At 45.5% G+C, this 16541-nt stretch overlaps 3 protein-coding genes across 6 annotated transcripts; 2 read left to right on the top strand and 1 right to left on the bottom strand.

The window, feature by feature from the left end:
• Nucleotides 1-2181: 2181 nt before the first annotated feature.
• LOC143493091 (zinc-binding protein A33) lies at nt 2182-7907 on the bottom strand. 2 transcript variants are annotated; one of them, XM_076991219.1, is made up of 7 exons: nt 7806-7907; nt 7480-7653; nt 7118-7213; nt 6495-6728; nt 6205-6227; nt 5228-5343; nt 2182-3436 (listed from the first exon to the last, which is right to left on the bottom strand). In XM_076991219.1, exons 2-7 carry the CDS (start codon nt 7543-7545, stop codon nt 2883-2885), a joined length of 1089 nt encoding a protein of 362 aa, XP_076847334.1. In that variant the 5' UTR covers nt 7546-7653; nt 7806-7907; the 3' UTR covers nt 2182-2882. The 2 variants fall into 2 exon arrangements, with proteins under 2 accessions (XP_076847334.1, XP_076847335.1); XM_076991220.1 differs by having other exon boundaries at nt 7480-7650; nt 7806-7902.
• Nucleotides 7908-8800: 893 nt separating this feature from the next.
• Nucleotides 8801-11445, top strand: ino80e (INO80 complex subunit E). Of its 3 annotated transcripts, none has more exons than XM_076991142.1 (8): nt 8801-8868; nt 9147-9229; nt 9300-9370; nt 9467-9519; nt 9590-9662; nt 9868-9985; nt 10398-10496; nt 10789-11445. In XM_076991142.1, exons 1-8 carry the CDS (start codon nt 8853-8855, stop codon nt 10993-10995), a joined length of 720 nt encoding a protein of 239 aa, XP_076847257.1. In that variant the 5' UTR covers nt 8801-8852; the 3' UTR covers nt 10996-11445. The 3 variants fall into 3 exon arrangements, with proteins under 3 accessions (XP_076847257.1, XP_076847259.1, XP_076847258.1); XM_076991143.1 differs by having other exon boundaries at nt 8815-9058; XM_076991144.1 differs by lacking the exon at nt 10398-10496.
• A 1509-nt stretch (nt 11446-12954) lies between these two features.
• Nucleotides 12955-16021, top strand: LOC143493048 (uncharacterized). The gene is made up of 2 exons (XM_076991141.1): nt 12955-13322; nt 13961-16021. Exons 1-2 carry the CDS (start codon nt 13029-13031, stop codon nt 15152-15154), a joined length of 1488 nt encoding a protein of 495 aa, XP_076847256.1. The 5' UTR covers nt 12955-13028; the 3' UTR covers nt 15155-16021.
• The last annotated feature ends 520 nt before the right edge of the window (nt 16022-16541 follow it).

Genomic DNA, 16541 nt, shown 5'->3' with positions numbered 1-16541 from the left:
CTCAAACTTAAATAACTGGAATTAAAAAACAATACCTAGAAGTGCAAATATACACAGACATAAACATACAATGTAAAGTACAATGACAACAAGTGCTATCTGCAGTGTTCTCAAGTACTCAACGAATAGGTGAGTCTTCAATCTACGTTTGAAAACCGCAAGAGACTCTGCAGTCTGAACAGCTAGTGAAAGATCTTTTGAAGAAGATTGAAGGCCAATTGTTCTGCTGCATTCTGGATCAGTTGTAGAGGTCTGATGTCCCATAGAGGAATATCTGTAAATGGAGAGTTGCAGTAGTCTAGCTTTGAAATGACACTGCACAAGCACCTGGATAGCTTCCTGTGAAAGAAAGGTCTGTATTCTCTATATGTTGCAAAGGAGAAATCTGCAGGATCTGGTCAGGTTTAAAACATGTTGAGAAGGACAACTGACTGTTTAATCAGGCTTTTAGCAATTTCTGATGGTGTTAACAGGGTGTTCTTGGAAAAAAACAGTGATTGTGTAGGTTGGGGGTTCCTGGAAAGTACAGAAGCTCAGTTTTGTTAAGGTTGAGCTTCAGGTGATGAGCGGTCATCCATGAAGCAGTATCCACCAAACATGCTCATATATGCCTAGAAACCTGGGTGTCAGAATGTGGGAAGAAAATAATTAGCTGGGTGTCATCAGCATAGCAATGACAGGAGAAATCATGAGAAGAAATAATGTCACAAAGGGAACGACCATACGAAGAGAAGAGAAGAGGGCCTAGAACTGAGCCTTGGGGAACTGCAGTGGAGAATTTATATGGATTGGATATAGATCCTCTACATGTTACCTGATGGTCTTCCAGATATGGCTGGAGCCATTTCCAAGCAGAGCCCGTCACACCAAGGCTAGAAAGAGGAGAGAGGAGGTTGTTATGGTTGACCATTTCAAAGGCTGCAGAACCTTGGCTGCATTAAGCTTCTTGGTCACTGCTTTGAAGGCCGTTTCTGTTCAGTGTACCCGTTTGAAGCCAGTTGGTTCTGGGTGAGGAAAAGAGATAATTGACTGCTCAGAGACTCATAGATCATAGATTGCTTATTCCAGAATTTTTGATAGAAAAAAGAGGAGTGTCTGTAGGAGTGGTCTGTAGTTGCTTATGTCGGAGCAGTCAAGTGTTACTTTCTTCAAGATTTGTACCACCTTGACTGTCTTGAACACAGCAGGTACATGTCTTGAAATTAAGGAGTTGTTGATGATGACTGTAATAAATGGAAGGAGATCTTTTGAAAATTTCTGGAACAGAGTGGAAGGAATTGGATCCAGCATGCATGTAATACTGCTGGAAGTCAGGAGGTGATGGATCTTGTCTGAGGAGAGAGAGGAGAAATAAGCCAGGGAGTTAGCTGTTGGATTAGAAATACTGGTGACAAAATCCTCAGGTGTAAAAGAGGATGGAGACAGGGGAGGGGGAGGGGAGACTTAAGGAGAAAATATTGTACAAAAAATGTACCATAGTAGTGCAATACTGTTAATAAATTATCACAATAGTGCAATACGTTTACAGTACTATAATAGTACAATACTGTTAAAGTACTTTAATAGTGCACTACCACTAAAGTACCAAGTAGTGCAATATTGTTTATGTTCTAAGAGCAGGTTGCTATTTCGCCTACAACCCAATTCACCCCTCTGTACCTACCAACCAGTCAGAGACACATTCAGGAAAATTGGGCTTTCTGGGGGACAGTAAGAAAGCAATGTCCACTCTCCTGGTGCACAGGACAATGGCATGTCCAGGAGTGGAGTGTGAAAGTGGAGAAAGAGACTGAGTCAGCATGTCGCAAGGGCACTGAGTCTGGGGTGACTTGATGAGTGTGCCACCATCTTGTGTTCTTCAGAGGGCTCCGCCTTTCCTGATGTAGCTACTGCCTTGTTCACAAACACACACGATTTTGTGAAAACATTTGATGTTTCGTTATGAGTCTGACACGTTTGACTTTCGTCTCCTTTGTTGAGAGAAAATGCTTCGCTTGAGTAAATTACACACCGAAAAAGATATTTCAACATGTTAAACACACACACACACACACACACACACACACACACACACACACACACACACACACACACACACACACACACACACACACACACACACACACACAGTTCAGATAATAATAATGACTGGCTGAGTCCAGCAGGTGTGACTGTAATATTTATAGACAGGCTAAAGAGAAACAACATAATACCATTCAGCTACCTTTTATTCCTTCCTCCACACTCTCCGTCCTTCTCTCTAGTGCTCTCCTTCACTCACTTTACCTCTTTCTCTCTCCATCTCTACCTCCTCTCTGTCTCTCTCTACCCCTCCATCTCTACACCCATCTCTCTCTCTCTAACCCCCCTGTCTGTCTAACCCAATCATCAAACACTCTCATATCAAATGTTTAGAAAGGCATTTACAACAAATCTAATTTAAGAATTTAGAACACTCACCATTTACTCTTACACACTTTCAGATTTACTCTTACACACGGTCAGATTTACTCTTACACAATGTCAGTTTTACTCTTACACACAATTAGGTTTACTCTTACACACAGTCAGTTTTACTCTTACACACAGTTTTCCTCTTACACACAGTCAGTTTTCCTCTTACACACAGTCAGTTTTCCTCTTACACATGGTCAGGTTTACTCTTACACACGGTCAGGTTTACTCTTACACGTGGTCAGATTTACTCTTACAGACTGTCAGTTTAACTCTTATACATGGTCAAATTTATTTTACACACTATCAGATTTACTTTTACACTGTCAGATTTACTCTTAAATACTCTTGCATTTAAACAAACAAATCCATTCACCAGGGTGTGCATTCCTGGCAGGCAGGGGTATCTGGCGTATCCGGCAGAGTCCTCAGAGCGCGGGTCGGAAGATGGAGATCGGGGCACAGTTCTTGCCGTCGTCCAAGTCGCATGGGTTGAAGAACGGGAAGACGGGCACGGGCACGGTGCCCATGGAGTAGCAGAAGAGCGCCACCATGGTGGTGGCATCGTAGAAGCACACCTCCTCCCTGTCGCAGTCTAGGAAGACACCCAGGCGGGCGGGCGGGGTGGCGCACCTCAACGTCGTGGCCTCGGGAAACGTGCACGCCATCACACGCCGGTTCCGCAGCGTCAGCGTCCACAGTCCGTCCGCCTCCGTGGAGGTGTCCATGGCGCCGCGGGGAACGTCCTCACGCACCACGCCCACCCGCCATGCCGTCTTGCCCCGCACTTCCACCTCCCAGTAGTGGCGGCCGTAGGTGAAGCTCTGCTGGCCCAGCACGCTGTAGTAGTAATGGAAGCGTTTCGGGCTGTTAGGCTTCTCACCTGGCTCTTCCTCTTCCTCGAAGCTGACCGCCATATTGTCGGCCGACAGGTGGAGCAGGGGGTGAGCTGTCTCTGGGTCAAAGGTCAACATGGATATGTCTGTGTGCGAGAAGGAGTATATCATAGTTGAATCAGCAAGGTCTAAAATTACCCTTCCATTGGTATTTCTCCACAATTAATAGAACCACACTTGACCACACTCCCCAGTGCCTCACATTTACATTTACATTTACGGCATTTAGCAGACCCTCTTATCCAGAGCGATCAGTGCTTTGCATCTGATCACAGAATTCATCCTAGGTAATAGTATGGATAGGCCAGAAGCACAAATAACCATAGACAGACATACAATTTAAGAACAGCGGCAAGTGCTATCTGCTGAGTGCTCTGTTAAGAACTCAACAAACAGGTGAGTCTTCAGTCTACGCTTGAAGACATCAACAGACTCTGCAGTCCTAGCAGCTAATGGACAATCGTTCCACCATCTTGGAGCCAGGACAGAGAATAGTCTGGACCTTTGTTTTCCATGAGACATGGAGTTTTGAGTCGAGCCAAGCTTGAGGTTCTGAGTGCTCACTGTACGGATCGGCTTTTGACCATGGACATCATGTAGGGAGGGGCAAGTCCATTTTTGGCTTTGTAAGCAAGCATCAAGATTTTATATCTAATGCATGCCACTATTGGAAGCCAGTGAAGAGAGCGTAGCAGAGGAGTCACATGTGAGAACTTGGGGAGATTGAAGACCGTGCTGCAGCACTCTGAATTAGTTGTAGAGGTCTGATGACCTGTAGAGGAAGACCTGCAAGTAGGGAATTGCAGTAGTCCAGTGCAGTAGTCCTCACTAGTGTAACAAAGTGTAGGTAGGTTGTAGAGAATTCTAGGCAATTGTGGATAATTTTGTCCTGCTATGCTGTTGCTACCAAACAAGGAAATGGTGAGGAACCAGCCATCACATCTCTATGAACTGTTGCCAATGGCATGTGGCAAAGCAGCTCTCGGAACTTGAGGGGGACTGGCAACTGCTCAGTACCACCCCCTTGACCTGGCATGACTCTTGACATCACTGTGTCCACATGGACAGAGGACGTGTGCCATGTGTGTCATCACGGAGAGAAGAACGAGGCCGGCTTGAGGTTTGGCCTCAGTGGTTGCGGTTGACTGTAACTCAACCAATCACATTGGAGTGTACATTTACATTTACATTTTGGGCATTTAGCTGACGCTCTCATCCAGAGCAACTTACAGAATGCTAGACAGTATGGTGGATAGGTCAGAATTCAAGACACACTTGGTCCAGACTTGTACAAAACTACAGGAATCAGTGACAATACCCAGAACTGCAAATAAACATTGGCTCAAAATGTAAACAACAGGAATTATAAACCAGTACCTAGAAGAAGTGCAACATAAAGTAGGAGCTATACCATACAATGTCAAGTACAAAGACAACAAGTGCTATCTGCAGTGTTAGTGGCCATTTAAGTTCTCAACAAACAGGTGAGTCTTCAGTCTACTTTTCAAGACTGCAAAAGACTCTGAAGTCCGAACAGCTAGTTAAAAATCATTCCATCATCTTGGCGCCAGTACAGAGAATCGTCTTGAGGTTTGTCTTCCATGAAACTTTATGCATGGCATTTCAAGCTGAGCTGTATTTGATAGTGCTCGAGGTATAGATTGGGCGTTGACAATGTTCATCATGTAGGGAGGGGCCGGTCCATTTTTGGCTTGGTAGGCAAGCATCAGGATTTTAAACCTGATGCATGTAGCTACTGGAAGCCACTGAAAGAGTGTTTGAGACCTTGTTGAAAAACTACATACACATAAATGGATAGCACTCTTGAAAGTGCAGTAATTGGTTCAACGGAAGGCCACAGCAAAAGATGCTAGTACCTGGGTAGAGAGACGCCTTCATGTGCTTCCAGATCCTGTACTGGATCGGGCCCACAAACTGGCCCGAGCAAATCTCAATGTCTACAGGGGCCGGACGGATGAAATTGACCTCACATCTGGTAGAGGGAGAGAGGGACAGAGAGAGAGAGAGAGAGAGAGAGAGAGAGAGAGAGAGAGAGAGAGAGAGAGAGAGAGAGAGAAAGAGAGAGAGAGAGCACAGACACAGAGAGAGAGAGAGACAGACGCAGACAACCAGACATAAAGGGACAGAGAAATGTAAGGCACAAATGGTTTATTTATATGTCACTTTTCATGCACAGTAGCAAATGCTTTACATAAATGATTTGCTATATAAAGGTAAGTATGTAACGCCAAGGGTGTATGTAACAGCAACGAGGCAGATGCAAATGCTGAGAGGAGTGAGATTTATTGCATGGTAATCCAAATTCAGGGTCAAAGAGGAAGGCATGGGTCAAATTCGACAGAGATAAACAAAGACATGTTAAACATAGAACAAACCAAATAACCTTAATGAGACTCACGGACAACAGGGCTGTACAACAAACAATGAGCAGCACAGACTAGACAAAACGAGGGGTTTAAATAGACCAGACTCAACAAGTAACACCTGAACACAATAACTAGGGCTGGTGTTACAAAACACAAGGAGGGTCCAAGACTGACAGAACCACATGGCTACATAAACAAAACAGACTTGACAGGTGGGGGTGGGGGGGTGGGGGTAGACATGACAAACTAAACTGGTGTGTGTGTGTGTGTGTGTGTGTGTGTGTGTGTGTGTGTGTGTGTGTGTGTGTGGGGGTGAGTTGCAATAATTGTGTGTCCACATTGAAGAGTCTACAAAAAGATAGATTTCAGACATAAAAGGTTATTATACATTAGTTACATTATAGTAACAGTACAATAAACTCCACAAAAGATCAAGGTGACAGCCACAAGTGTTTGGGCAGACTTACCTTTTCAGCAGATCCTTGATTTCCTAAAAAATATAGAAAAAAACAGGGGAGACATGATGTCATACTTCACAAGTGCTCACATGAGTGTCTCAGATTCCACTCACACCCATGCAGTCATGTGACTGTTTAAGCAGTTCAGCAGTGCTGTGTGGCAAACAGTGTCAGATAGCATCCAGCATGTTCTCCACACAGTGCATACATTTGGTAGAGTAAATGTAGAGTTTTAGAGACATAAGATGGACTGCAAAAGCTTTCAGAGATACTTCAAGTCAGGGTGATCATGCAGGAACCTTTAGCAGTTTGGGGCTGTCTTCCTCCCTCAGCTTGCAGTTAAGAGTATCGATGGCCCTCTCCAAGTCCCTGGCCTGTATGGAGATCTTCTTTTCCCTCTCCTGCAGGAGCTTCATGTGTCTGTTCTTCTCCTTCCTCAGCCGCTCTACATCCCGCTCCTCCTCCTCATCCAGGAAGCGGTGGAGGTTCTGAAACTCTGCTCGGATCTCCCGCTCCATGCTGTCAAACTGACTCTGAGGGGAGGGAAATTAACTCATGCTAGGGGGCAAAAATCATACATTGGTAAAGCAAAGGAGGTCAATTCTTACTAGCCATTAACCAAAGACACTCAGACACAAAACACAAAAATCACTCAGAAACTTTCTTGCAAATATATTTTGCTAGAAGCCTACAAGCTTGCGTTGCCTTTCCATTTATGGGGTTTGAAGACACCTCTTTCATATGCAGCACTATAGCAACTGTTCTAGTTATCTTTGGATTGCAAATATAGCATCAGAACAATTCATGGTGTAGAGCTACAGAACCACATGCTTCCTATTTGTATGCACGTTTCCAGATTGGTGCAGTTCTGGAACACTACTGCCTGGAGTGGAACGTTCGGCTCGTGAGATCCTGCCTTTACCTCCACGTCCAAGGCCTCCACATAAGTGTCCCTCTCAGCCTCGTGACATTCCTCAATTTCATGTTTAATCCTCTTAATTTCCTTAATCAGTTTATCCTGTAACACAAGGATATGGCATCGTGGCAGTTTGGATATTCGGCATTCTGCAACCATACTGTTTCTGTCAACAAAAAATTAGGTGAGCTGATTACCTAGTTTCCTGTATATCATGAATAGTCTGCATGTGCTGTCATGGTTTCGTTTCTAACTTTGAAAGGCATTGTCCCACTTGGCGCACGTTTAACGGTGATCCAGGTCAAACGACACTGTGCTAAGTATACTTCTCTTTACCTTTACAGGACACGTGAGACGGTTGCTCTTACCTTGCGGTCATTGAGAAGGGACTTGTTGCAGTTGTTGTTTGTATCCTTAGTATGACTGTTGTACATCCCAGTCTCCTCTTCAACGCCAAGCAAAGGTAGACAAAACCTCAGGACATCACACGTGAGACGGGGGGCTTGGTTAAAAACAGCTGTGTAGGCATATGTGTCTGTCTGCTGGTGAGAGAGAGAGAGAGAGAGAGAGAGAGAGAGAGAGAGAATACAAGGACAGAGACAATGTAATAAATCAAAGGATCACTGGAGAATGATTGGTCAGTGGTGGAACTGGAAGGAGAGCTCATATGAGAGAGCATATGACACACAGATACCTGACGTGAGTATCAAGGTTACGAATGTGTCATCAGTATCACTGACACAGAGCTAGAATAATAAGACATCAGCAACAAAGGTGCAAGGCGTAAAGCGTAAAGCAGAGGTGGGGGGCGGGGGGGGGCGCCTTTAACTGCAGCGCAGAGCTGCGGAACAGCACGATTTATGGCAGTGAGAAAAGAGCTTTCTATTTCTGTCTATCTGCTGCTCTGCAACAAGAGACAATGTCAGAGGACAGACAGGGTTGGCGAGAAAGGGAGGGGCTTATGTTTCACTCAGCAAGCTCTATAGAAGACTCTGTGTGTGTGTATGTGTGTGTGTGTGTGTGTGTGTGTGTGTGTGTGTGTGTGTGTGTGTGTGTGTGCATGCGCGTGTGTGCATGTGTGAGTGAGCATGTGTGTGAGTATGAAAGTGTGTATGCAAGGGTGTGTGTATGTGTCTGTTTCATGAGCAAACAGAGAGAACATTATGTTTCATAAAGAAGGGTCTGTCTGCTAAAGATTTTCTAAATATTTCTAAAACTGAATGACAATAAAAACCTATTGATGATGAGAAGCTCCTGTAGCACCATGGGAAATGTGTTCGAGTACACATTGCTGTAACTCTCTGGTTATCCACACTCCCTCCCCTCCTCCACACCCCCCCCCCCCCCCCCCCCCCCCCACTTAGAGGTCAGAAACTATTTTTTGAAGATCATTTCATACATCATTACATTTTTTTTTTAGATTAAAATGCTTATTTGGAAAAATGGTTATCTAACTGCACATGTTTTATTCAAGTATTTAGAAGCTTCCACAAATTAAAGATTAAAGACTTTAAAATTCAGTATGCTTTCATCCCAACCTAAGGTATGTGAAACAAGGATAATTTATAAATAATACTGACTGTGTTATTAATAATAAATATTTATACACAATAAAAGCCGCGGCTTATTCGTTTTACGTTTGCTCTTATTTGGATTAAAGTTTTGCCAAAGTCCAATCCATTTCATTTCCGGCGCATGAATGATACGTATGAGGAAGTAAACAAATTGCATAGTAACGTTCATGTGCATTTCCACAGGTCAGTTAGCTAATTCAGTGTGAAGCTAACAGTCTAAAGTCACTTTAAAGGCAGTTCCAAATAAAACAGTATAATAGTAATAGTATATTGTTGATTCCTAAGTAGCAAGCTAGCTGTGCGACTTTCGTATCTTATTTTATGTTGCTAGCTAGCTAGCGCTTCACACAGTAACATTCGTGAAACCTGCAAAGTACGTTTATATTTCCAGAAGCACCAGAATTAAAATTGCATTTTAGTCAGTGAGCTTTATCTAAGTCCACATGTTCTTTCGTTATCAGACATGAACGGACAGGCTGAATTAGACGTGGATTACAAGCGGAAATATAAAAACCTGAAGCGAAAACTGAAATTTTTGGTTTACGTAAGTATTTCTCTCTGTGATTTAATTGCATTTGATGTATTCTCGGTTATTTGACTTAGTTTCGTTTTAGGAGCAAGAATGTTTTCAAGAGGAACTGAGAAGGGCCCAGAGAAAGCTGTTAAAAGTATCCAGAGACAAAAGGTTCAACTCTTTTGTTAGCATTAAGAGTTACTGCACACTTAATTTTAACCAAAGAGCCCATATTGACACATACTGATATTGACATGTTTATCTCAGCTTCCTGCTGGACCGACTGTTGCAGTATGAACGTGTGGATGAGGACTCTTCGGGTATGTATTTGTTCAATCTGCAGTTCTGGCACTCATTGGCATGCCACGCAAATTTATATTTGTCTTGCAGACTCGGATGCCACAGCCTCTTCAGACAGTGAGGGAGAAGGACCCAGAGAAAGGGAGAGGGAGGCAGGGAAAAGGCGAGTCTATTACCAGCACATCAATGTGATTGTGGAGGAATGTCTAAATTGCCTGTATTTGTTTATTTTATCCTAAAACATGAACACAACTATGCCTATGACTTGCACCAGCATTTCCTTCTGACTTTTTGATTGCAAAGGCAAACGAGCCTTGTCTGTAGTTCTGATTGTTCCTGTCTGATCTATTTATCTGTTGTCTTCTCAGGAGAAGGAGTCCTGGCATTCTGCCCCTTCCTTCATCCTCATCCCCCCATCTCTCTCTCCTCTCTCGCTCCGGGGCCAGCTCTCTTCAGGCGTCCACACCCTCGCAGTATCTCAACACCGTGAGTATTGTGCTATGGCAGCTCAGACTGCATCACCTGCTTCATCACACATCTCCTCATGGTTTTGTGGTTCAGAGCATTATTGGTTTTGTTTGTTTGTTTTTGCGTTTGTATTGTGTCACATGTTATTTTGTCATCTTATTCACTCATTGTTTTCTTTCTCTTTTATGTTGTCACATCATCTGCGCATTATGGACCTGGGGAAACAAATCTTTTGGGGGTGCACACTGTGTGGATGTCTGTGTGTTTGTGGGTGGGTGTGGGGGTGTGTGTGCGTGCGTGCGTGCGTGTGTGCGTGTGTGTGTGCGTGCATGTGTGCGTGTGTGCGTGTGTGCGTGTGTGCGTGTGTGCGTGCGTGTGTGCGTGTGTGTGTGTGTGGGTGTGTGTGTGTGTGTGTGTGTGTGGTGAACAGTTACCCTTCCCTCCTGACTATTTGGCTCCCTCTGCTGAGCGAGTGAAGAAAGAGAGAAAAGCAAAACCAACCAAACAAAAGAAAGAGCCAGCAGGAAAGGTGAGAGAGAGAGAGAGAGAGAGAGAGAGAGAGAGAGAGAGAGAGAGGGAAGAGGAAGGGATAGAAACCAGCACATGATGCCTGGAGAGGCGTTCATAATTCATCACTGTGGCCCACTTTAACAATCAGTAATGTTAATGAAGATGCGTAATCATCAAAACAACCACTCTCACTCTCTCTTATGATCTCACTTTTCTCTCATATTCTTTCACACACTCTCTCTCTCTCTCTCTCTCTCTCTCTCTCTCCCTCTCCCCACCCTCTCTGTGCCACTCTCTCCTCTCTTTCACAGGTGGTGCCTACCTTGGCGTCAAACTACCCGGCAGGGAGTGCTGTGTCCGCGGGAGCATCGGGCCCCTTCAGCTGGGTCCCGCGACAGATGCTGAGCGGAGACACGGCCGAGGAGGAGGGCGAGAGCGATGGAGAGAGCGACGGAGGAGAGGAGGAGCGGGGTGAGGGTGAAGAAGCAGAGCTAGTCATCGACATCCCCAACGAGTGAAGCTGAAGCAGTCACGGGTCCCAGTGAGGATCTACCATCAGACCTCAATGAGGTTCTTCTTCATCCTCGCCTAGCAACATCAACGTATCAGTGACTGTTAGCGTGGAAGTATAGCCTGGACCAGGCAATTGCATCAGAACTGTATTTATGATAACCATATTACTTTAAATGTCAGTATAAGTCACTTGAGTGTTTTGGAGAAGCCGTCCAAAGCCTGTGAGTAATGCATGGAGTAGCTTTCTTCAGCCGGTAGTCTCCTGTGTTACACGGAACTACATGGGTAACCACATCAAAATGGTGATTTGTAAGGTATGAGAGCTCAAACGCATTACTCAATATTTCCTTCTGTTGCTTTGTTTTGCTGGTGGTGAGTGAAGTTGTCAGGCTGACTGATAAGTACTCTGGCAGCTATTACTGTAATGTTCCACATTGTTTTGAGTGCCGTGGGGGGGGGGGGGGGGGGGGGGTTCTGAGGTAAAATATGGTTGGATATGGTATGCTAAAATATAGCTTACTGCTGTACCTCATTATCTTTTTCACCAGTTATAAAGGTGAAGCTTTAATAAAAAAAAAATATATATATATATATTTGTGTAAAGCTCTTTATGAATGCTGAAGTGCACTTGTGGACATTAGCTGAAGACCAAAGCCTGAGAAACTGTGAGAAACGAAGAGTTAATACGATAATGCCAGGCAGTGCGTGACCTCTGGGTGAACCCTCCACTGTGCTCTCTTTACTCACAGCCTTCCCAAAACATGACTTTCCTCATCATGTCCTGAATCAGTTCAGAAATGTAACCATGTATGTTGCAGCAGGAAATGCCCTCCTGTGGTCTAGAGAGAACCCGTGATTTGTCTAGCCTGCTCACACCCTATATAATACCAACTGTTATCAGATTGGAATCTAACAGCCTGGAATTCTTATCCATGTAACGGGTGCTAATAGCATTATTGTATTTTCCAACTGAAATTATTTGATTATGCTGGGGGTTTGTTTCATTTAAGTACTGATTTCATTTGTAATATGTGTTGTGAGTCTTGTGTGTTGTGAGTGTGGATGTGCAGAAACACCTAGGGTTAAGTGATTGCTACACTGTGTATGTGTACACGCTGACTGTTCACTGAAGTACCGGTATGTCATTTTGCAGATGGTGTCACTGGAGTTGTGTTAAGAGGGTAAAGCCCTGAAACAGACACGTTGGTAGAGCTGAGAGTCACTGTCTCTCTCTCTCCCACAGCCACACCTATTTTACCTGTAAGCTCCTAAATCCAAGCTGGAACACGCAGCTGTACAGTGTAGTGTTACGACACACTGTCCTCTGGCTCACTGCACATACCAACATAGCCCGGACTCCCCTCCACAGGCGACTTCTTTGCCTGATCCGTTTCTAATGCAAGTTTATTTTTTTCCCTTATACGGGAATTAAAGGATTCAAGACGCTTTGTCATTCTGAGTGTTTTTGTGCTCATGTCAGAGCTGTTACATCATCGAGAGGGTCGCGACCTGTGCTCGCTTACCACGGCCTTCATGTTTATGATCACGCCTGCAGTTTGATGGCCTTAAGTTACGTCCTCATGAAGGGCACGTGGGTCTTGCTCGTCTTTAAAGCCACGCCGTCTGCTATAGTTATGACTCCCACCAGGCAAACGTGATTCAGGACCTCTTACACACATTAATCTCAGAGAATGTGAGTGTTTTTGTGTAGGTGTGCATGTTGGAGAATGCTGACTTGCAGGTAATTGTAATAGGCGTGTGAGGGTGTGTGTGCAGGTTTGTGTACATTGTGTACATCGTTGTCAAAGAAACCAATTTACAAAAGAGAGACGGCAAGGCTCTTTCTGCATAGCTGAGAGTGCAGATGCAGAATGTGGAGAAGAGGACGGGAGGGGAGGGAGGGAGAGAGAGAGCGAGGGAGGGAGGGAGGTGGAGGGCTATACTTGCAGGATCTTGTTGACTGTAATTGCCTCTTCAGTGCTGGCAGTAGCAGACGGCGGCAGGCTGCAGTGCTGGGGGGAGCTGGCTCGCGTTGGTCATGCCGGCCGTAGCACAGAGCAGCGGTGGGTGTGCGTGGGTCACCCTGGGCCTGCTGGCCCTAACGCTCAGACCCGTCGCCTCGGGGGCTGATCCGCCCAACTGCGAGAGCAGCTTCTACGGGCACGCTCCGCCGGCCGGTGTCGCCCAGTCCGGCCTGCGCGTGGAGTGTCACGAGCTGACGGATGGACGATCCTTCACGACGCTCCACGACCCAGGGAGCGGGACCGCCATCTACACGGCCTTCCATCTGAGTCCACACAACGGGTGGGGGAGAGGCGCCGCACCGGAGGGGGTAAGGTCGCCTGCCTGAGTCGGGCCGTCCTTCGCCCGAGTTACGCTCGCCTTTTCTTTACCACACTGCAGTACGTTTGTTGTCAGGGGAAGTGGGAGTCGAGATTTGAGCTGCAGCTAAACTGCATTGTCACTGTGTGGCTCCAGCTGGTGGAGCGATTTCATACAGCTTGGCCACTTCATACTGTTTCCCTTTTAGTGTTGGAACCACTGGTTTAGAATGAAGTACTGTAATTGGTTTTTGCTGACAGAGTTTGAAAGATTACAGATAATTCCATAGTTTCATAATGTCAAGAGTGATTGAGGTTGTGTTGTGTGAGCCTGAAAAACTTGAATTGACAAGTGAGGTGACACCTTGTTTTAGGGACTGAAGGAGAAATGTAGACTAGAAAGACATGCAAAACGCTACAAAAGTTGTAGTATGTGTTGTTTATGTTCGGTAAACGGATCCATTTAACAATTTACACAGAGCAGATTTGTTCTCTCATTCAGTTACAAAAGAATATTTTCTTTCTCAGTATGTGATGCATGAAGGCAACAATGCAATCATTCATTATTTTCCCACATTAAAATTTGTTTCGTTTAAAGAAAACGTTCCCACAATAAATGTTCTTCTACATCTCTTAAATGCATTTTCAGGATGAAAGTTGGACAGAAGACGCTGGTGAAGAGTCTGCTGTGTTTGTGCCAGCCCTGTACAAGAGGGGGCGAAATGCAGCTCCACCTGCCGTGGCCTCCCCTCTCCATAAAATAGACTCTCTCACTGCTGAGGTGGTAGGGAGCAGGGTTATACCACAGTGCTCCAATGCAGGGGGGGATGTGTACGTGCAGAGTGGTGTAGGGGGGCTGAACGGGTTCCAGGCAGGGGTGCTGTGGTCAGTGGCGTGTTGCGTGGTGCCGGACGGGACCGGGAGCTTCAGTGAGGGGATGATACAGGAGGGAGACGAGGAGCTGAGGACTGTGACTGTGAAGGAACTGGAGGAGCTGGTGGGAGTCCAGGAGATGTTTTCAGGGGGCTGTGGGGAGAGCGGAGGCCAGGAAGTGAAGGTGGCGATGTCCTTCATGAAAGAGGGTCTAGACAGCAGCCAAGCACACAACCAGGACCTGCATGTGGCTGAGGTGGGCAAGGAGCAGACCACCCGCGGAGGTGAGGAGGAGGAGACGTCGTTACACGCCACGGAGCTCGAAGACAAACCCGAACTCGAGGAGACCACAGAGGCTGAAGAAAGCAGCATCCTGCTCCGCATCCTTTCATCCATCGCCTCCATCCTCTGCATTCCCTTTTCCGTTGTTGCCTCCACCCTCGCCAACCTCCTCTCTCGGTTCACGTATGTCCTGTGGGAGGACGCCACCGTGTTGGCGGCGGTGCCCTTCGACAGCCTCACCCTGACCCAGAACATAGCCTCTGACGTGGCCTCTGGGGTGGGGGGTGCATGGGACATCGTGTACAAAGTGGGCAAGATGGGCGTCTGCTCAGTCTACAACTGCGTGAGCACACTGAGCATTACTCTGTTGTTCTCGTGTCAGGAAGGGCTGGTAGGCACAGGCACACTGGCGTGTGACGTCCTGGGGCTGGTGATCGGGGTGCTGGAGGAGGGCTGGGATGTGGGCGTGGCTGTGGTGGGGTGGGTAGGCCAGCAGCTGGGGGTATACCTGGGCACCGTGACCTCTGAGATGATGCAGCAGTCGCGGGTAGTGGGAGAGGGGGTGGGGACTCTGGTCTGGAGGAGTCAAAGGGGGGTGGGTTTCCTGCTTTACATGCTGCAGGGTATAATGGGAGGGGTGGTGGATCGTACCATAGAAAATGTCCAGGAGGCTTTTGGAGGAGAGTGAGAAAATAGAATATGTATTTCTCTGTATGCTTCCAAGCTTGTGCATACTGCATTGTGCTATCAGTACCTTCCTGTTAGAAGACGAGCCAAACGTCAGCACAGACTGCTTTGGTCACATTATTTCTGGCCTATGGAGGAGGTACAGTGAACTGGCAGTGATGGAACTGAACAGAACATGAAGTTTAGATGGTGTAAGGGTCTGCAGCTCTCTTTGGAGGTCTTAATGATGTACAACTTTTGTAAGAATGCATGTCTACATCCTGTCAGGGTGGGTTTAAGGGTTGGGGTTAAGGGCTTTCTATTCCACTGAGGGATTTACAAGGCAAATGTGCTGGTCTTTAGATTTAAAACATTTGGTATTATTGGTCTGAGAATGTCATTATATTTGAGTGCATATATGTGTGTGGTTTTTTGTGTATTTTGGGCTGTGCTGTGGTATTTAGAGCCATGCTGTGTAATGGCTAGTGCAGTCTCCATTTCTGCTGCGTCATCTCACCCCTCCGCCCACTCTGTGAAGTTAGGTGGTTGTCAGTAAGCTTTCATTACAAACAGCACCTCAGAAATTCTGAGTCTGTTTCTTCCTTATTGTTCATCTGGCCAGATATGCCTTCCTCAACCTTATGCAAATATCTCTGCTGCTTAGACAGAGAACAGATCATTCTGTGGCAAAAGACTAACTGCAGATGGGATTTCGGTGTCAGCCAAGCGCTTTTTACACCATTGCCAGGACCGCGGAACCTGGAACCAATCAGAGTCCACTCAGTCCCACACTGAAACAGATCCATATGTCCTTGTGGAACTTGGGACAGCTGGTATGAAGACTATATTTAACCATGCGTGGTATCTCAATAAAGCTTCGATTCTCGGATTTATACATTCTTGTGTGATTTATTTCTGCTAAATCATGAAATACACAGTGCATCAAATAGATTATTATTTGCTGAAGTGTTGAAGAGGTCAGATGAATAATGATTAAAAACTTGGAAATGTTTATGAATAAATGAGAATAAGGTGGAAGGGTGTCACTGAACTGGTGAAGCTGCATGTTTCTTGACCTGGTCCACAGTTCAGGGCCGGCATTTCCAAGCCAGTGTGGGAGTGTAGGACCTGACAGGACCATTTTATTTTCTTTCATTTTATTTGTGATATTTTGGTTAGCTTTTATTATTAATTAATGTAATTTTATTGTGAAAACTTGTGAAAATTCGTTTTAGAAGGATTCTTTATTGATCCTGAAGGAAGTTTCAGGTTTTCAGTATCGAGTTTAAACTTAATTAAATTAATTATTTGACTATTTGTTAATTTAGTTATGGGTGGTGCATCCATAAAGGGCGAGGCATTATTTAAATGTTTTTCTAAAATCAAAGTGGTATTTTACGCTTCTAAAA

Source organism: Brachyhypopomus gauderio, unplaced genomic scaffold (genome assembly GCF_052324685.1).
Source record: "Brachyhypopomus gauderio isolate BG-103 unplaced genomic scaffold, BGAUD_0.2 sc81, whole genome shotgun sequence".
Taxonomy (NCBI): Eukaryota; Metazoa; Chordata; class Actinopteri; order Gymnotiformes; family Hypopomidae; genus Brachyhypopomus; species Brachyhypopomus gauderio.
Note: the sequence above shows the minus strand (reverse complement) of the source record. Positions and strands in the feature narration are given on the sequence as shown.